Source organism: Protopterus annectens, chromosome 3.part1, assembly GCF_019279795.1.
Source record: "Protopterus annectens isolate FY-2018-M chromosome 3.part1, PAN1.0, whole genome shotgun sequence".
NCBI lineage: Eukaryota > Metazoa > Chordata > Ceratodontiformes > Protopteridae > Protopterus > Protopterus annectens.
Window position 1 is genome coordinate 1831583706 of NC_056732.1, and position 22213 is coordinate 1831605918.

At 40.3% G+C, this 22213-nt stretch overlaps 1 protein-coding gene across 1 annotated transcript in view; it reads right to left on the minus strand.

Annotated features, from left to right (window-relative positions):
- Positions 1-16232, minus strand: part of LOC122798923 (gastrula zinc finger protein XlCGF26.1-like) — a 69842-nt gene extending 53610 nt beyond the window's left edge. The window contains exon 1 of the mRNA XM_044068013.1: positions 16110-16232. Coding sequence (XP_043923948.1) covers positions 16110-16197 — 88 coding nt within the window. The 5' untranslated portion in view covers positions 16198-16232. The remainder of the gene's footprint in view (positions 1-16109) is intronic.
- Between the last annotated feature and the right edge of the window lie 5981 nt (positions 16233-22213).

Below are 22213 nucleotides of genomic sequence, written 5' to 3' on the forward strand. Positions count from 1 at the left end.
TCTGTCTCAGTAAGGCCTTTTTGGAGGATGTCCATGTCAGCTGGAGAGTGAGTTATGGCTCCCAGTTTGTAGTCATCGGCGAACTTGGTTAGCCATAGTCTTCCTGTGTTTGTCTGTACTTCTGAGAAATATATGCCGAACAGTAGGGGTCCCAGAACTGAGCCTTGTGGGACACCACTTGTGACTGGTTCAGAGGCAAACTTGGTTAGCCATAGTCCTCCTGTGTTTGCCTGTACTTCTGAGAAATATATGCCGAACAGCAGGGGTCCCAGAACTGAGCCTTGTGGGACACCACTTGTGACTGGTTTTAGAGTCAGACCTGGAGCCCGCTATTCTTACCGTGTGAGTTCTGTCTGTAAGCCAGCTGGCAACCCATCTTGTGACATAGGAGTTTATGTTCAGGCTGGTGAGTTTTTCTAAAACACCCGAGTGAGGAATGGTGTCGAACGTCTTGGCGAGATCAAGGTAGGTTGTGTGAACCACCTTTCCCTCGTCTATGGCCTTGGTAACTGTCTCGAAGAAGTCACACAGGTTTAATAGGCATGATCTGTCCTTAGCAAAGCCGAACTGGGTCGGGTCAAGTGTTTGGAGGTTCCCAATGTCTTTGTTAATGAGTTCCATGATGATGCGCTCCATAGCCTTGCAGACCAGGCTAGTCAGGCTTATGAGATGATAGTTACCAGGGTCAGTTGTGGCCCCTCCTTTGTGGAGCGGAATAACCATTGTTGTGCGCCATTCTATGGGCACATAGCCTGTGGAGAGGCTGAGGTTGAACAGCGTGTTTAGGTGGGGGGTTAGTTCATTCTGTAGTTTGTGCAAGATGCAGCCTGGGACACCATCTGGCCCCATTGATGCTGTGTTTTTGACTTTTGAAAGGGCTGTTTTCACCTGCACTTCTGTGATTTCTGGGACACTACACTTTTCCGGTATTGTTGTGGGCCCTTTTGAAGGTGAGAGGGAGGTGAAGTTTGCACTGAATCTATCTGCAAGTATGTTGGCAATATCAGTAGGTTCAGTATATTTTATGCTATCAGAGCATATCTGCGAGTTGCCACTTAGATTCTTGACATAGCTAAAGAACGCTTTGTGGTTATCTTTCAAATCCTTAGCTATTTTTCTGTCGAAGTTAGCCTTGGATGATTTTATGAGGCACCTTGGTTTCTTACTGATACGGATCAGGGATGTCTTTCCTTCTTGGGATTTGCTTTTTTTCTGAACTAGTTTCCTCCTTTTGTTGTATAACCTGTTTATGGCAGGGGTCCACCAGACTGGTTTCCTTCTCTTACGGGAGTGAGTCTTGGTTTTGCTAGGGATGGCACGATCCATGCATCCTTGTAGGTGCTCATAGAGTGCAATTGTAAAGAATTCTGCATCTTGGGCAGTGTTATCCTTTAGCATGGGGGCTGTGAAACTTACCACCTCTGCCTTAAGTAAGGTGAAGTTTGCTTTAGAAAAGTTTTTCACTGTGGTTTCCTTGGTTGGGGGTGGTGGCGGGGTGTGGACATTCAGGGTGATTACTTTATGGTCTGATCTAACCAGTGGCAGGTTGACCTCTGGTACGGAGCACCTGTCGCCCATGTTGGTGATGATCAGGTCCAATATGTTGTGGCCTCTGGTAGGGGAGTTTACCAGCTGATCCAGGGCGTTTGAGTTGATAAATTCCAGGAAGCGCTGAGCCTGGGAGTTTGTACTCAAGTAGTGTTTCCAGTTAATTGTAGGGTAATTGAAATCTCCCAAGATCAGGGTGTTTGGTAGGACATTCGTGTTTTCCAGTGTCTCCAGAAAAGCGGAGTGGTGGTCCTGGGTCATGGAGGGTGATCTGTAGCTGGCCACAATTTGCACTGCAGATTTGCCCGATGTTAGGTGCACATGGATGATCTCAGAGGTATCATGCTGCACCACTAACCTAGAGGTGTGAGTATCCTTGATGAATATAGATACACCCCCTCCTTTTGTGTTTCGGTCCGTGTTCTGTGGCCGAAATGTGTGGTATGAGTTGTAGCCCAGTAGTGCTGTAGTGCTCTCTGGAGCCTTGAAACCAGGTTTCAGTTACTGCACAGATGTCGACGTTCTCCATACTTAGGAGTGCTTTGAGCGCATGCATTTTGAGATTTAAACTCCTGGCGTTGAGCAGCATAACCCTCAACTTTTTACTTGTGCTGTTTACGGAGGTGGGTTTGAATTTTGACCCTTGCCTAAAAAAGGCACTAAGGGGGCAGCAAGAGCCTTGGCCAGTATTCGAAATCCAAGGGGTGACAGGTGCAAGCCGTCTCTTGCGAAGCAACGTGGCTTGTCGAGCATGTCATCCCAGGCTGACAGACACTGGGATCCCCTTTGAATGACACCAGAAGCTTAGCCAATTGTTGAGATTGATCATTTTTTCTTTATACTGAGGTATCATTCTTGGTGAGGGCAGGATGCTACTCAGGGTCAGGGTCATACCCGCCTGGGCTACATGATCAGAGAGCTCTTCCATGTCTCTTTTCATGTAGTCCAGGGAGGTATGGCTCAGGTCATTCTCACCAACATGAACAATGACAGAGTCATATTTGTACTTGTTCTGGAGTGACATGAGTGCTTGTGTTATGTGGTGGATTCTGGCTCCTGACAGGCAGCTAACAGTAACCCTCTCCTTGTCCAGCCTAGTGAGTGGGACGTCAGTGTGCCTGACTATTGAGTCACCTATTACTAGTGTGTTAGGTATGTTATTTCGCCTTAAGGGCTGTGATTGTGCGGCACATTGATTTTGTGTTTTATGTGTTGTCTGGTTTGTGACGGGAGGTGCAGGTTTTGTGGGTGTATGCTTTGGAGCTCTCTGATGCTTTTGCAGGTTTTTATTTAGAGCCTCAGAGTATGATTTTGTGTATTTATGTGTATTTATTGCCAGTGCTGGTTTAGTAGGTCTGTGTGAGGCTGGAGGTGTGGTGCAAGTGTTAACCTTCTCATCATGACTGTCTGTTCCAGTCTTGGGTGGAGATACCTTAGCCTCCAGTTTGGCTGTATAATTGCATCTCTCACATATGTTAGTGTTTTGTGGTAGGAAGAGAGGGCTGTCTGTGTACATGAGGCAGTTGTAACATTGCCTCATGATACCCAGATTCACCAGCTGGACTGGAGAGTACACCTGAAGTTGCCCTTTGGTCATGCCTGAATAGTAGGGTGAGCTGCTTAGTCACTTGGTTGGTGAGGGGTGGATAAAGAGCCTTGCCCTGCTGGGCAGTCAAGTGTCGGGGTATATTAGTGCTTGCTATTAGGTCTGAGCAAGTGCTGGACTGTAGGATACTTTTTGAGTGCTTAGGTTGAGAGTTAGACTAGTTTCAAGTGAAAAACTGAAGAGGAGACTTAGTGGAGCTGGGAATAATTTAACCCTAGCTAACCGGTGCTGCCCCGCGCACAAAACCATGTTACGCGTTTTTTAAACTACTAACGTCTGGCCTAGAACCACTCCTCCAGGGACAGATGGCTGCTCAGACTTCCCCTCCCTCACAGGTGAACAGAGAAACTTTCCTCTATCCAAGTAAGGTATGGACAACTCAGAAACTTGTAACACAGCCCTGAATTCAGCACTAGCCTGAAATTGGACATATATACACACACATATATCTATCTATATATCTATCTATAAATATATATATATATATATATATATATATATATATATATATATATATATATATATATATATATATGAATACACAGATACGTATATATATGGGTCTACTTTGTTTTCTATCAAACACATTTCAATGAAACTCATTTCACCGAAGTCTCATTTCGCTGAAAGTAAATTGCCTGAGCCCAATTCACTGAAAGCTCACTTCACTGAAAACTCATTTGACTGAAACTGATTTCTTCTAAAAAAGTATATGCCCTGTTCCCCACTGTAGTCTAATCCTGAAGTTAGTATACATAGTAAGGGGGGGCACCGCACCCTACATTGGGGGGTTGTGGGGGGGGCGTAACGCCTCACCTATTTTAAATGTTGTAAACCACAGACATGGATACTTACAAGTCGAATGAATAACTCTTTCCAGAAGATAATATATACCCAAACTGTGTGGGGGGCTGTGCCCCCCACACACCCCCTTACTATATATACTAACTCTAGCATCGCACTACAGTGGGGAACAGGGCATATACCTTTTTTAGATTAAATGAGTTTCAGTGAAGCGAGCTTTCAGTGAATTGTGCTCAGGCAATTCATTTTCAGTGAAATGAGGCTTCGACGAAATGAGTTTCAGTGAAGTGTGTTTTCTATTATCAAAGTAGACCCATATATATATATATATACACATATATATATATATATAATATCTACATGCGCGTGCGCACACACACACATATATGTGTGCATATATATATATATATATATATATATACATACACACACATATATATCTATGTAGTAAGGTGGACAGCCAACTGGCTAAATGACAGCGTCCATACAGTGTGTGTGTGTGTGTGTGTGTGTGTGTGTGTGTGTGTGTGTGTGTGTGTGTGTGTGTGTGTGTGTGTCAAGTGCCTCATCAGAAAGCATGAGGGTAACTAGTGTTGCTTCCCAGGGGGTGTCCCCTCTTTTTGGCATTTACTTTTCAGATCTCCAGAGTGGTAACCAGGACCTCTGACTTTCCAGGTTTGCAGAGGACAGCAAACTGGGAGTAATTATCAAGTCTCTCCGTGATACTCCTTTACTAATTTTCTTTACTATGCTTTCATTAATACACTCGTAATCTACTGTGTTTAACATTTGTAACATGTTACCTACACAATATGTTTTACTTAACACAACCATTCCACCACCTTTGTCGGCAGGTTTTACCACAATATTATCATTATTATAGAGTGTCTCAATGGCTCTACGTTCATCTCTTTGTATATTATAAAATTTTTTGTTTTAAAACTACTATAACACTGTTGATACAGATCCTTCTCTACAACATCTCAAACACAGATGCAAGTGGATTAGGTAGTGGTCTAAACGTTCTGCTTCTGCACCATTTGTTAACTAGATGTTTATTGACATGATTATCATGTTGAAAAAAACACTTTTTGATTTCAATTGCGAATAAATATTTTAAGTCCCAATAGTGTGTGAAATAGCTACACTACTCACTGGAACAACTCAAAAGAATAATCCAAAATATTGTCCAGAATGTTGGATGCCGAAATACCCATTAACTCTTCTTTTCCATAACAGTTGTATTACTTTTCTTCCATCCCTATTGACTAGTCTGTCATTGTTTTTTTGGGTGGTAGGGAAACTGAGTCTTGTTCTCCGAACAAAAAATTAAGTTTAAATCCAGGTATTTCCAAAGGGTCAATTCTGTAATTACGTTAGCATCAACAACTGTTCATTGAGTGTTTAAAGAGGTGGAAGATTGGCTTAACATTACCGATGTATCTGTGGCCGACCCAGATACTACTGTAGTAGCCACTACACAAGCCATGATGTCATCAAGATGGGATGAAGCTTCAGTGATTGGTTCATTGTACACCAAAGCCCTTCTTGTCAATAGCCCTCTTAAAGTTAGGCCAAGAAAAAAACTACCCTTTCTTAAAGACTCTGAGATCATGCTTAAATTTTCTCTTTTTATTCTCAATAAATTTAAGTTCAAATTTAACTATTTTACCAATGGTCTCACTTAGTAAAAGTGAATGGATGTTATTTTCAACCAGGGCCACTAATTTATCGTATAACTCTCTTTCTTTTTCAGTTTATTCTCAAAGACGTACTGGAACGATAAAGTTAAGTTTAAATGCTGCCACTCTTTTAGCAGTTGAGGACACAAGTCCCTATAAGTAGGCATTTTTAATATACGCTGTCCTCTAACGACCATTTTTCTCTCAATGTAAGCGTTAAAAGTAATTTGTTGCCATTGCAGCTTTTTAGATGGTAAATTTTATTCCCAAACAAATGGAGTTTTACCATAATATTGTTGAACAGCTGTCTTGATGTCAGGTTGTGCCATATCCATCTCGGTAGTACAAACAAATCTTTCAGTAACGGATTTTCTTTAATTTCAAGTAGATCATGAATGTGTTGAATAGGTTGCCGTAGCACATTACTAGTGGAAGGAAGACTATACATACGTCTCATGTTCGACCACGATACACCAAGAAAACAATCGAATCACACAGAAAACTTGGTCAATAAATCTGATTGCTGATATCCTTGTACAAGGGAGCCATTAGGCCTAGACATAGGACCTGAGGTAGAGAACCCTTCCTAGAAGTAGCTCTGGCCTTGGACCTAGGTGCGTTCGCAATCCTGATGCCAGTCTGTATGCAAGGCATAACCGATGCCAGATGACATCTCAATGGAAAGTCACTGATAAAAGATCGCTCATCAGAAGTAGATCTGACTGACTAACTGAAAGCCAGGAGCCAAGGCATGTGTAGAAGGTGAAGGACCTGACAGCATATTGAACTCTGAATGGGTCTTGACAAAGGCCCACACCACCACCTTGGTCGCAGAAGGAGCTGCAAAAGCACCTTGCCTTCTTGAGGATAATGAGCTTTGTGGGACTGGCAGATAGTGAATGGTTGTCACCCGAGGCCCTAAGCTTGGGTTGTTTTTACTTTTCTTTCCTATGCATGGAGAGCCCAACCATAGGACAACCGTCGGACACCATCTGACGTGAGGAAGCTGTCAGACTTAGAAGCCTAGATAAGATTTTGACCCTATACCTAATAGTATCCTCGAACTGAAACTGGCATAAAAACTGCAACTAGGTACACTGTGATCAGGGCCTAGATAGGTGACACAAAAGGAATGAAAGTCTCGGTGTGATATTTGTTTCCCACAGCAGAGACAATTGTTAACCTTATCTGATATAGGATAAAGGAAGAAAGAGAGTTCCTCAATAGGGTGCTTAGCTTTAGATGACTTCTCTCTGGTGTAGACTGACTGACGCAGTGAAATACTGCTTTGGGCTCTGATGTCAAGAAAAGACTGATGTCAAGGTGTCAGCTGGTTCCCTTTATACCCAAGCGCACTGATGTCGGAGAGGATGTCTGCCAGCCTTAGAGGGACAGAGATTTTTACTCTGGCAGTAGGGCCAGCAAAGGGCTTCCACAGCAGGAAATCCCACAAGTCAGGACTGCAACAGTGTAACAAAAAGAATATCAGGTGCTTATAAGGAATTAAAACCCTATCATCCAAAGAGTCAATGGAAGATGAATGATGTCAGGGTGTATCAAACACTCCTGTTCTTGTGGGGATAGATCCAGTCTGTGAGGAAGCTTGTGGTCATTGCCCCTGGCCATTTCCAAACAAAGGGAGAACCACAGTTGCCTGGGCCAAAAGGAAGTCTCCACAATGATCTTGGGGATTCCTTCTGAATAATCACAAGTACCACTGATCTTAGTGGAAAAGGTGGAAAGGTATATAGGACCATTTCTGTCCAAAGAAAAGAAAACAAATCTGTCTTCCAGGCCTTCTTGCAGAGAGTCCTTTTACCAGTTGACTGTTCAGAGAGGAGACAAAGAGTTCTACTTGAGAAACTCCCCACAAACGGATCAAATATTGGAAGACCTTGAGATCTAGTTTCCATTCATGAGGGTCTTCCCTGTTCCTGCTCAGTTGGTATGCCAGACAAGTTTGCTCTGATGGAATGTAGTACGTTTGTAGGGTAAGATTGTGAAGCTTACATGCCTAGTCTACAAATGGGGTATGATTGGATCCCCCCTTAATTGTTAACGTACCACATCACTGTGGTATTGTCTACAACCCCTTGAAGAGGTCTTGGTGATCAAAGATGGTTCAGAGAGTTGACTGTCTTGATCAGGGCAACCTTTATATTAATGTTTTTATTTATTTATTTATTTATTTATTTTACATTTTATTTTACATTTGTTAACCGGGCTGGTCTAACTGGATATATTTCCATTTTCAGTAGAGGCCCGGGGAGAAAAGCTCCACAGGAAGACATGGACGGAATACAACAAAAACCAAACAAATATATAATAACAAAGTTAACAAACAAATTAAAAAAAAAAAAGAGGTAGGTGTTTGGATTGGTCCTTGGTGTTACACATCCCCTGTACTTTTAACTCTCCTGAAACTGCTCCTCAATCAAAGACTGAAACATTTCTGGTGACTGACTGCTCTGGAGCAAGGAGGCAGAAGGGGAGATCTTTATTTAAGGATAACTATTGTCTCTACCATGTCATTTCTCTTCTGACAAACCCCAGTACTCAGATCTGAAAAGATAAAGGGTGTTGATGCTGGGACCAAATAGATTTCAGTTACCACTATACCTTTCTCATGTGAAGTCTTGCCTGGGATATCATGAGACTCATAGATGCCATGAGACCCAAAATCCTATATTAGCAAATGGAAAAAGGTTTTACTGTTTGCTCTAACCTCTGCAAGAAGGGTATCTGAGTTGTAAGCTTTTACGGTGAGTCAATTCTACCTCATTTTCCACTAGGGCAGGGTGTCTTTGAGAACTAATGCTTTTTTATGCCTAAAGTGGTATCACAGTGACCAAAGCTTGAGTGGAAAAAACTTAGAAATATATCTAAATACAGATCTGTTTTTTTTTTTTCATGTGGAAGAAAAGCTCTTTGAACTGAGGTGTCTAGATGACATCCCAGGAACACAATCCTGTGTGAGGGAGTCAAGAAAGATTTTTGAATGTTCTCTGGGAATCTAAGCTTGTGCAAGAAAATGTTTTACCCAAGAGAGAAATTCCTGACATTTAAAAAAAAAGACTCTGCAAAGAGTAGCAAATTGTGTAAATATGGAAAAATGTGGATATCCAGTAGCCTGAACAAGCTATAAATGGAGCCAGGCACTTTGTGAACACTCTTGGTGTAGCAGATAAGCCACTGGGTTAAGCAGAGAACTGATAAGTTCATAGTTCATAGTTTATTACTAAGCTAACTGCCCTTGCGTGCCATTTCAAGCTTAGCCAATTATCCCTTGTGAGACTCAAACCCTGCACCTTGTGTTTGTAAGGCAAACACCTTAGCCATTAAGCCACCCTCCCAACAGGGGATTCATACACACAAAACCTTAACAAACACCTGAAGTCTGGATGAATAGGAATGTGATAAGCATCATTTAAGTCTAGTGTTACCAGGAAACTTGAAAGAGGAAGAAAACAGGTTGTGAAGTGAAAGAGGAAGAAGACAGGTTGTGAAGTGAAAAAACTTTGAATGTGGGCATTATTACAAACAGGTTTCGGAAAGAAAGGCACAGAACTAGTTTTCATGCATTTCCTCTCTTTGGGACTAGACACACCCTTACATAAAACCACTTCCCTAACTGGGAAGGGGGAGATGGTTCTATCACTCCTTGGGACAGCATGTGATGAAGAACAGGTGGAAACTAAACAGTCTGATCTGCTGGATGAGGATTCACCGCCTGGAAAGGAGGAATTTCCTCTCTCTGCCATCTGTAACCCTGATGAAGGATATTCAGATCACATTTGTTGGAAACGATCTGTTGTCAAAGGAAAAAATGGAGAGTCAGACTTTCTGGCGAAGAAAAAGATCCAGGGAAGGAGGCGGACACAAGGTCACTTGTACAGTTATTTAGACTTATTATTTTGGGAGATTTGAGACTTCTTTTTGTTACCTTCTTGCCACTTCTTAAACGTCTGTTTACCTCAATTCTGTGGAGACTGTATATTCTATTTTTTTTTTTGCCAAAATTGGGTGAGGAGAAAAAAGAAGGGCTGAAAAATCTTACAGATTCCCTGGATCAGCTTGCCCATTTCATCACACATTTTGATCACCTCTGTAGTAGAGGAACCAAACAATAAATCTCTATCCAAGGAAGAATTTAAAATCTAATTTTTATCATCATCTGGAAGGTTCTGAGAATGCAGCCAAGCAAACCTCCTTAAAACAGTATCCATGCCCACAGCCCTGGAAGAACTATAAACTGGCAAACAATGAGTAGTGACCTGTGCAACAGAAGGAACTAAGTTATTTAAAGCAGATGTTTCTTCACAAGAAGAAACTGTAGATAAAGAAATCCTCATAATTTCACAAACCGTCAGAATAAAGTTTAAGACATGAGCCTAACAATTTAGAATTTTGAAATTCATACTTGCAGAAGTATACAGACTGCACTTTATTCCCATACCTATCAATAATTTTCTCATCTTTATTAGAAAGAGTAGGATTGGAATTAACTAAGTGCTTAGCAGTAGAGGAGTCAGCTAAGGCTATAGCTGTTGGGTCAGGTTTGGGAATACTGTATAAATATTTAAAAGACTGAAAAACTTCGTACATCCTATCTGCCTTTTTAGGGACAGCTGGCTGGCTATCAGAAAACTGCAGGCAGTAGGCCACACATCCTGTAAAGCAGGCAGGGCAGGAGGAATAGGTTGGTTCTGGACAGTTCTTCTGTAACAACTCATAGTATTTTGTGAGGGACTGAGAAACTCAAGTGTTCTCCCAATGCAAACACTGGGACATTCAAGCAATAGTCTTAGAGAAACAGAACCCACAAGGGAGAATCAGTTATTTAAAATCTGTTATTCTAAAAGTGTATTAGTTCTGGTTTAAGCACTTGGGCTTCAGGCCAGTTATTTTACATTAAGAAGGTTCGTGGTCTGCACTCTTGTGGAAGGAGAGGCTGGACTCTGTCCTTCTGAGCTGGGAATTTCTGGTTAAAGGCTTATAGTGCCTGCATATTTGAACTGTTTCTTACTGAAATTGGTACACCTTGTTTGCTGTAGCATAGACTAGATACATGCCTGCTGAATCTAGCTTTGTTTGTATGCTTGTTGCTTGTTTGCTTGTTATTTTCCTGAAACGCTAATTCCACCTAAAACGCGGCTTTTCAGCGCTTCTGTGGATCCCTAGTGATATCTGCATTGCTTACTGTACTCATTTCCTTGTTTCACTTGAATTAAAGTTACTGTTTGTCGTTTTTGCATTTAAGTTACCTGTAGCACATTGCATTTAAGTTACCTGGCACTTGCTCACTAAAGCAATTATATAAGTCAGCACTAAAAAATTAAAAGCACTACACCCTCACAAACTCCCCTTGAGTACCTTGTTCCCCACTGGCCTTTTTTTTCAATTATAAAGGAATTCCCAGTACTATTCTAGCATGTCCAAAGGTCATTTGTCAACCTCCCCTCCGGTCCAGCTGGTGAATCTGGGAATCTTGAGGCAATATTACAACTGCCTCATGTACACAGACAAGCCTCTCCTCCTCCCAACAAATTCCAACACATGTGAGAGATGCAACCATATAGCCAAACTGGAGGCTAAGCTCTCTCAACTCAGTACTGGCGTAACCAGTCAGGAGGAAAAGGAAACCACACTCACTACAATTCCAGTCTCACATAGACCTACCACGACAGCAAACCAAACACATAAACACACAAAAAACATACTCAGAGGCTCTAAATAAAAATCTGCCTAAGCAGCAGAGACCACCAAAGCAGACACCCAAGCAACCGCTACCGCAAAACAAAACACATGCAACACATAGCTCACAAAGCCAGTGTGCAGAACAGTCACAGCCCTTAAGGCTAAACAACACACCTGATACACTTGTAATAGGTGACTCTATCGTCAGGCACACTGACGTCCCGCTCACCAGGCTGAACAAGCAGAAGGTCATGGTGAGCTGCCTGTCGGGCGCTAGGATACGCCACATAATATAAGCACTCAGGTCACTCCAAGGCAAGTACAAATATGACTCAGTCATTGTCCATGCTGGTGTGAATGACCTGAGACGTACCTCCCTGGACTACATGAAAAGAGACATAGAGGAGCTCTATGAGCATGTAGCCCAGGCCGGTATGACCCTGACCTTGAGTAGCATCTTACCTTCACCAAGAATGATGCCATAATATGAAGACAAGATGATCAATTTCAACAATTGGCTTAAGTATTGGTGTCATTCAAAGGGAATCCAATGCCTGTCAAAGCCTGGGATGACATGCTCGACAAGCCATGATGCTTCACTAGGGATGGCTTGCACCTATCACCCCTGGGCTTTCGGATACTGGCAAAGGCTCTTGCTACCCCCATAGTGCCTTTTTTAGACAAGGCTCAAAAGACAAACCCACCTCCATAGGTATCACAAGGGATAAGAAACTAAGAGTAGTGCTACTCAACGCCAGAAGTCTAAACCTCAAGATGCATGCACTCGAACCTCTCCTTAGCATGGAGAACATAGATATCTTTGCAGTAACAGAAACCTGGTTAAAGGCTCCCGAGAGCACTCCAGCACTACCAGGTTATACCTCATACCATGCTTTTCGGCCCCAAAACTTGGACGGAATCACAAAAGGAGGGATAGTATCAATATTCGTCAAAGATACCCACACCTCCAGGATGGTGGCACAGCACGAAGCATCAGAGACTATCCATGTGCAACTAACAGTGGGTAAAACTGCCTTCCAGTTTATAGCCTGCTACAGACCACCCTCCCAAACCCAGGAACTCCACTCGGCCTTCCTGAGAACACTGGAAACTATGAAGGTCTCTCCAAACACTATTATATTGGGCAACTTCAACTACCCAAACATAGACTGGGAGCATTACTCTAGATCCAACACCCTAGCCCAAAGGTTCCTAGAATTTATAAAATCAAATGTTATGGAACAATTTGTTACCACTCCCACAAGAGGGGAAAACATACTGGACCTGATCATCACCAACATGGGGACTCTATGCTCCAGACCAGAAGTGTATTCCTCACTGGTAAGATCAGACCATAAACTAATCTCACTGGATATTCACATCCCGACCCCATTCCCTGCCCAGAAAACCACAGTGAAAAACTTCTCTAAAGCAAATTTCACACTCCTCAAAACCGAGGCGGAATCCTTCAAAGCCCCCGGGGCCTGTGGAAAATACAGCCCAGACCGCAGAATCCTTTATAAATGCATTCTATGAACACCTTCAGGAATGTATGGATCATGCAATCCCAAATAAAACCAAGACCCAATCCTCCAAAGGCATACGTCCTTCCTGTCTGGTGGTACCCAGCCATAAACAAACTATACAATAGAAGGAGGAAGCTACTACATGATAGAGCAAAATCCCAAAAAGGGAAGGCATCTCTGATCAGTATTAGCAAAAAACTATGGGCACTCATAAAATCGTCTAAGGCCAGCTTAGAGAGAAAAATTGCACAGGACACTAAGGATAATCACAACGCTTTCTTTAGTTATGTTAGGAACCTGGGTGGGAATTCCCAGATATTCTCAGAATTAGTCCAAAAAGACAAAAAAATACACCGAACCCACAGACATTGCCAACATCCTAGCTGACAGGTTCAGCGCAAACTTCTCCACCCCCTCCCCTCCAAAAGGGCAAATATCTACCCCAGCAGAGTGCTGCCCCCCTGACATCTCAGATGCTCAGGTAAGAGCCGCCCTCTCCAAAGCAAAAAAACACAGCATCAATGGGACCAGATGGTGTCGCAGGATGCATCCTACATGAACTCCAAGAAGAGCTAAACCCAAACATAAAACTACTGTTCAATCTCAGCCTTACCACAGGATATGTACCCAAAGAGTGGCGTACAGCAACAGTGGTCCCTCTCCACAAAGGTGTTGCCTCAACGGATCCTGGAAACTATCACCCCATAAGCCTGACTAGCTTGGTCTGCAAAGCTATGGAAAGGATCATCATGGACCTTATAAATAAAGATATTGGGGACCTACAGACACTAGATCCTATCCAGTTCGGCTTTGTTAAGGGCAGATCCTGCCTCTTAAACCTGGTCGATTTCTTTGAAACAGTCACTAAGGCCATTGATGAGGGGAAGGTGGTCCACACAGCCTACCTGGACCTCGCAAAAGCCTTCGATACAATACCCCACTCGGGCATTATAGATAAGCTCACCAACTTAAATATAAACCCCTATGTCACTAGATGGGTTGCAAACTGGCTCAAGGACAAAGCCCACATGGTTAGAATTGCTGGAGCCATGTCAGACTCCAAACCAGTTACAAGTGGCGTCCCACAAGGCTCAGTCCTGGGACCTCTCTTGTTCGGTATATATTTCTCAGAGGTACAGGCCAACACAGGGGTCATCGCTTTTCTACCTTCCCTCATCAGGCCCATAATTGAGTACAATGCCTTTGGGATGTACCTTACCAGACACCTGCAGCAACTGGAAAGACCCCAAAAGTACCTCACCAAGAGGATCAAAGTGCTCAAACAGATGCCATATGTTGCCCGGTTAAAGAAATTCCAGCTCTACTCAGTGGCATACCGCCTGCTCAGAGGCGATCTGTGCCTGACGTATAAAGCCATGTCCAACCCGGAATTAATGGACATGCTGCATCTCAGAAAATCCAAATCCCATCGAGCTACGCGCTCAAGAGACTTGAACCTCAGCACTGAAATAAATAGGACATGCTGGAGGGACAGATTCAGAACCCAGAGGCTCCCTTCACTCTGGAATAAAATCCCAGTCCAGGTTAGGCAGAGTCCCTCATTGACTCTTGGAATCTTGATGAGTGGATGGGGGATCGTAGGTTTACCCCGGGTATCACTTCTGTGCCACTGTTAGACAGAGGCACAGTATACTAACCTCGAAAAAGGGCATAGCAAAATTAATTTAAAATGGGTGGCGAAAGCCAAACACACTCTGGCTAGGCTTATAAATGCCCTAGGGCAGATAGCCTAGTATGAACCTATGAACCTATAGGAAAGGGAGCTCTCCTCTAAATCTGAGGACTAAATCCTAAATCTGTCCCTGCATCTTCCTGTTCAAATTCAGAATCTTGAATGTCTTCAGGAAGGAGGCACCCTCTTTCCTTTAATGGAAACTACTCTACAAGAAGGATCGACAGCCTGAATCAAAACCTGAGCCACTCCCAGTAAATTACTCCTATCTAAAGAAATTTGATGAGGAGTTGATACACGCTTAGTTTTTGGTTTCTTTTTGACAGAGAAATTTGGAGCCAACCATGTTACTAATGGCAGCCACTGCTTCCCCAGGGATGGGTACAGCATTCTGACACAACAAGGAAACTTTCCCTGTTGCCTCTCCCAGGATTGACAAGAGTGGTTCTCCCTTGCACAGTGAGGAGACCCCAAAATCCACAGAGGACGTGGCTATCCAGTGGTCCATAGTGGCTCTAGTTGCTACACCAGAGGGACCTGGGGTAAAATATGAGTGGTCTGAGGTACAACAAATGGCCACAGCAGAGTCGCCCACCGGTGGCTGAGGCAAGCTGCTAGCCTGCTGTGGTAGCAAAGGCTGTTTGCTTAACTTTTTCTTTTTGTGGCTGGAAGAAAAAACAACTGTGGGACTGACAATCTAAATGGTGCCTCTCTTCTGGGGAAAACAAGCAATGATGGTAGTAAAGCTATAAGTCCACAAAAGTTATTTGGGGGGGGGGGTGACAGAAAGAATAACACAGTAAAAAGCATGTTCAAAAACTATGGTAGCCCCACAATGTTAAAATAAAATATTTTCTGTGGAGAGATTGTGATTATCAGTTAGATAACACTACTTTAATCTGACAGAAACAAAGAGTGCTTCATTTAAAAGTACATCACAGTTTTAAGACAATCCATTAAAACACAACACTCCCAGCTTTAAAATAACTTTCCCGAAGAGGAAAGTAATAAAATAGCAGTAAAAACATAAGAACATGGACGTTTTGTTTCCCCAAAGGGAACTCATCTACCCATCTAAGGACAGCACAAGCTGACTGTCTATCCTCAAAAGCCTCACAGGAGTGTACTCTTTGTTGGCAGTATTACTGTATTGCAACATAAAAAGCAAATTAGCTCCATCTTAAAGATAGAATAACATTCCTACAAAACATTTTAATTTTAAAGTTTTAAAATCCTACTGCCCACCTCTGAGCAACACACTAAAATCCATCACTTTGATCACTCCCTTACAAGTCAGAATGCTCTACCACTCCACAGATTTCCGTTTCAGTTGACTACAGGTGAAAGCACATTCCAAAAGTCTGCTTCATCTACCTGGCGGTTTTTACTAAACTTTTGGAAGCAGATTAAAGATTAACACGACCTCCTTATTTAGCTGGTATAACATTTCCTCCTTGTGTGGCCCTGGAACCATACTCTTTACCTACATATACCATGTGCTCACAGTTTTCTATCACCATCTTCATGTTTAGATCTAAGATCACCGTCCTTACCTATAGACACCATGTGATCAAAGTTCTGTGCCATCACCTCCTGGTATAGCAGTTTGTCCCGTTTGGTTAACATCTTCCATTCTTCCATCGAGAAGTCCACAGCAACATCTTCAAAAGTTTCTGGAATCTGAGATAAAAAAAGGGCAACATTTGTTTCTGCAAATATAAACACTTCAAAACAAGCATTGCTAACATCTGCTACTTAAATGACATTCATCTACTGCCATTTTTAGTAGTGACAAATCTATTCTCCTGTATTTATGTTCTTACTTCTACATTTGTTACTTGCTAAATGGGAATGTCGAAAAGGAACAGCCTGCCTCAGAGGTATTCCACATGCAAAATCTCCAAAACAACACTAGACAATATAGCTGTTTAGAAATTGTCACTATTATGGTGCATCACAAACAAAGTGGAAAATATACAAATTATCATTATGTAAATAAGACAGCAATACACAGGTATAACCATATTTATATGTGTTTATTAGATACAAATTATCATTATGTAAATTAGACAGCAATACACAGGTATAACCATATTTATATGTGTTTATTAGATACAAAGTATCATTATGTAAATAACACAGCACACACAGGTATAACCATATTTATATGTGTTTACTAGATACAAAGTATCATTATGTAAATAACACAGCACACACAGGTATAACCATACTTATATGTGTTTATTAGATACAAAGTATCATTATGTAAATAACACAGCACACGCAGGTATAACCATATTAATATGTGTTTACTACATAGAGAGTAACATTATGTAAATAAGACAGCACACACAGGTATAACCACATTTATATGTGTTTACTAGATACAACGTACCATTATGTAAATAACACATCACATACAGGTATAACCATATTTATAAGTGTTTACTAGATACAAAGTATCATTATGTAAATAACACAGCACACACAGGTATAACCACATTTATATGTGTTTACTGGATACAAAGTATCATTATGCAAATAACACAGCACACACAGGTATAACCACATTTATATGTGTTTATTAGATACAACGTAACATTATGTTAATAACACAGCACACACAGGTATAACCACCTATGACAGTAGGAGCGGTCTAGTAATTTGTAAGTGACACAAGGCCCTAGGGTAGTTAGCCTAGTGACCACCTATGATGGCAGGAGTGGTCTAGTAATTTGTAAGTGACACAAGGCCCTAGGGTCATTACCTTAGTGACCACCTATGAACCTATGACAGTAGGAGCAGTCTAGCAAATTGCAAGTGACACAAGGCCCAGGGTCAGTACCCTAGTGACAACCTATGACAGTAGGAGCGGTCTAGTAATTTGTAAGTGACACAAGGCCCTAGGGTTGTTAGCCTAGTGACCACCTATGATGGTAGGAGTGGTCTAGTAATTTGTAAGTGACACAAGGCCCAAGGGTCATTAGCCTAGTGACCACCTATGACAGTAGGAGCAGTCTAGTAATTTGAAAGTGACACAAGTAGCAGAACAGACCTGGCAGTTATTGGCAATCAGATGGATTTTTATACTGGACAACAATTACTTTCTCAAGGGCTATCTCAGGTTATGAATATGCATATCCTAGTAATTGTTATATACTGAATGACAGCAATGTTCTCTGGCTCATTCACACTCATGTTGTGCAGGATGCCACATGTCTAGCAGTCCACACAGATCCTTGCATTCCACAGCATTTTCTAAAAAAAAAAATCAACTTAAAAAGCATATAGAAGATACAAATGTAACTACTTTGCGAACAGCGAAAGCTATTAAAACTATAGAAATAGTAATGTTGTTAGTAATAAATATTACTTTATTTATAATAATCAGTGTATGCAAAGTCTTTCCATAAACACTATAAAATATTAAAATCCACATAAACCCAGAATTATATGTTTTGGTTAGACTTTCACATACAAATTGTCATATATTAATGTTAATGCCTAAACATATGTTATTACAACATTTTTGAAAACCAGGCATAGCCTTTCATATGACAGCAAGAAATTCCTCTCTGAGTGCGTATTTCTTTGACATATTTCCAGAAATATGAAAACATATAATTAGTCACATAATTAGCAATTTAAAAACACTGAATATATCTCAAAATATGCAACTTACACTACAAATATCAACTACATTTTTTTCAGCTGCATTTAAGGTTTTACCTGATGGAATGCAATAAAACTTAGAGTGCAGATAACAGTAAACAGCATTCGATTTTGGGCATTATCATTTGTAATGCCGGGGCTTTCTTGGATTCTAGGAGATGTAGGTATAAGTATTGATTTGGTAGCATTTAGCTGTTTCTGGGATTATTTGTAGGTGTGTTGGAAAATATTAGTTGCTGATCGAGAGGCACGGTTCTCTTTACGATCTTCTCCCTTTTTTCCATTGTTACATGCGGTTGGGGTGTTGCATCAACATTAGTCAAACTGACCAAGTCACTTAGAGCAAATGTCCATTTCAAGTTATCTTTGTGCTGTAACTTTTGGCACAGTAAATCAAGGGGTTCAGTAATGCTTAATGACAGGTTTTGGTATTATTTTTGGTGGTGCCAAAACAACACTGTTTTTTTTTTTTCATTTGATCACTAGCTGCATTTCAGTCAGTCAGCACTGAAGGCACACACACACAGTCAAAGACAATGCTTGTACTCCATAACAAATTATGGAATGCCCTACTCCCTCTATTACACAACTTCATTCCATAAAAACCTTCACTTTCACCCTACAAAGCCATTTTCTTAACAATCACATCTGTCCTTGTGCCCAGAACTACTAGACCACTGTAAACAAATTCTAAGACTCTACTGACTAACACTACTTTTCTCGATTTCAAGTAACAGTCTGTAAATCCACTGAACTTCAGTGACTTTTCAATTAGGTTAAATCCTAAACTTCTCCTGCACTGAAGTGCATAAATGAACTGATTATCATGAATGTATCTACTGTCTTCTTCTGTCTGTACAACGAATGCCATTAAAAATATTGTTTGTGTACTGCTAACACCTAACCAGTCTGTATAAAACTTTATACTCTGTATATTACTAATTATCCGAAAATTGTACAAAAATTGTATACAAATCTTTTTTTTCTGTATACTGTCTTATTATATTAATAATGAATATAAATATGTATGTTTTTTAAGGTTTAGTACTTCTGAAGAAGTCTGTTTGACGAAAGCGTAAGTAAAAGTTCTGGTGCACTAAAGTTCCAGTTTTTACTCCTTGCTAGGTTATTCATAGCGGTCTTTTATTTGGTGTGGATTTTTGCTGCCCACAGTCGGATTCTGTATTATTTTTATTGTTAATATTATCTTGCTGCAAAATTTGGATCTGTAACTAGAGTTTTTCTCCACTGAAATTAGGTTTCTGACCCAGTGGACTTTCCCGATCAAGAAATATCAATAAATAATAAATAAAATAACAATGATGTTTTTTAATACTCTCTTTTTCCCACCTGCAACAAATACTAATCATTTGCCAATCTTCACATGCTTAGCCTGCCAGTATAGTTAAGCGTTGCTGTCATTATTTTATACTTCTTACAGCCCATAAGGAAAATAGACATACCTTTTATAATGTTCTATAATAACTGTTGCACAGTTATCTTAGCCATACTATTTCTCTCTCTCACACACACACACACACACACACACACACACACACACACACACACACACACACACACACACACACACTATAATAGTTATACCTTATACATTATATCCCTATATCCCACAGCCATATAAACAACAAAGCATGTAAAACATTCATACCCATTCAGTTATTTTTTAGATATTAACTATATAAAACTCAAATGGAGTCTTCCATAAAGAATTTTATTACAAAATCAATAGTTTTTATCATACTGTTAATCAGACTTCATCAGAATAAACTGAGAAGCAGCAAACTCGTATTAAATAACCTCCTAATAATGCAAAACAAAAAAAAATCAGTATATTTAAATAACATGACTAATATAAAATCAGTTATTCAATTCTAACTATATTTCAACAGCTGAAACTGACATTTTATGCTGTTTGATGGAAATGGTTTTAAACAGCAGCTTTTTCACTTTTGATGGTAAATATTATAAATTATACAATGACCCCCCCCCATTAATATTCCAAAACATGCATGCTGATTGGCCAGCGTGCCTGTTGTAAATCCCACAATATACCAACAGAAAAAGGGCTGGTCGCCGGGACTTTTTTCTGTTGGTATAAAGTGCTCAAAACATTTGTTTTAACATTAAAAAGAAAAAGAAAAAAACGGAGCAACAGAGACTTTTTTTTCTCCGTTGCTTCTGTTTGTAAGCATTGATGTACTTGGTATGCATGGGACGCAAGTCCCATACACATACTCAGTACATCAAAACAAGGAAGCAGTGTACCACAACCAGCAGAAGAACAGTAATCCGCCATTATACAAAGACATTATTTAAGAAAAGTAAGTATTTTTTTCTTAAATAATGTCATTGTATAATAGCAATAACCGACTCCGTGGTTGTGGTATACTGAAATTTATACACGGTTGACTTTATTTAATTACTCGGGCTTCACCATCGTGATTAAATCACACCAGCCATGGGTTATTGCTTAACAGCCTCAGTACGGCTTCAAACCCATTGTTTGCAAATTTAGTTCTGACATATGGGAAGGTTCTTTTGTGCTAAACAGCTACTTTAAGAAACATTTTTATTTGTATTTACATTATCAAGAGGTATTTATTTTAGGCTGAGGTGAACATGACACTTTACGGGATTTAAGTTAAAGTGAAATCAGCAACTAATTTATTTTTTTTTTAATTTTAGTTACTATGTGTCTTTTTATAAAATTGCATATTTTTGAATTTTTTTATTATGAAGCATCTTGCATTAGATCATTCGGAATCAACTGTTTATTGGAAATCCACATTTACTGATGCATAATTATATCCTCCATTCATTTAAAATTTAAAAAGTCTATAGTTAAGGGGCAGCTGATTAGGTTGTCACTACTGCCTGAAAAAAAATGTTTTCAGACATAAAACACCCAAAAACTGCAATTAATTGAATTATTCAAGAAATGGTGCACAAAATGCCTAATTCGGTTTTCCAGTTTGATTCTCGGCTGGGGTGCCTTCTGTGCAGAGTTTGCATGTTCTCCTCACATTCGCGTGGGTTTCTTCCGGGTACTCCAGTTTCCTCTCCCATTCTAAAGACATGCGTCTGGAGTGTTTCTCCCCGGGCCTCCGCTGAAAATAGGCTCTGTCCTAGTCGGACATTCCCAGTCAACAAATGTTACATAAATAAATAAAAATAATTCTTTTACAGCTATTTTGGTAAAGCCATTTTCCAAAAGATGTAGTGTTTTTTTTTCTACAGGTAAAAAATTTGAATGTAGCTGTCAGCAACAATATTTTCCAATTTTTACGTATGACACTTCAGTTTTCTACTGACAGTACTATTATTAAAGATAATAAAAGTTTCTGAAATATATTAAGAGGGTTCGGGAAAATAGTGTCACTCCTGCTCTTGTCTTATAAAACAAGTATGAACATTAAAAGTTTACTGGAAAAACACACCAGCTAACAAGATGATCGGCATGTTCAAATCTGGAACCTGTTGGCAGTGTAAATGTATTTATGATACTAAAGATATTACTCTGGGCACTATTAATATTTTAACCAGTAGCCATTACACTTGTTGAATGAAAGAAGTAAAATTGCAAAAAGATAGTGTACGCTAAAAGACTAGTAACTCAAGACAACAAAACAAAACATGTACAAAACCCATTGCGCAGGTAAACATAGTAACCCAAGGTAATAGTACAACTAATTTATTCACTTTACTTACTTTCATCCAATGTCTAAGGACTTCATCAGAACTAAAACTGAACAATATTGCCCATCTGTTATATAAAGTAAAAAATTGCTAAAACACTAATGATTAAGCGAATCAACCAATCATGAAACATCTCTTAAAGTCACACATTTATGTGCATCAAAAAATCTCAACAGACTTTAAAATCACAATCAAAAACAACAAATATTGAATAAAATATTACCACGGGAAATAAACCTATCCATTAACTTAAAACATAAACCATAAG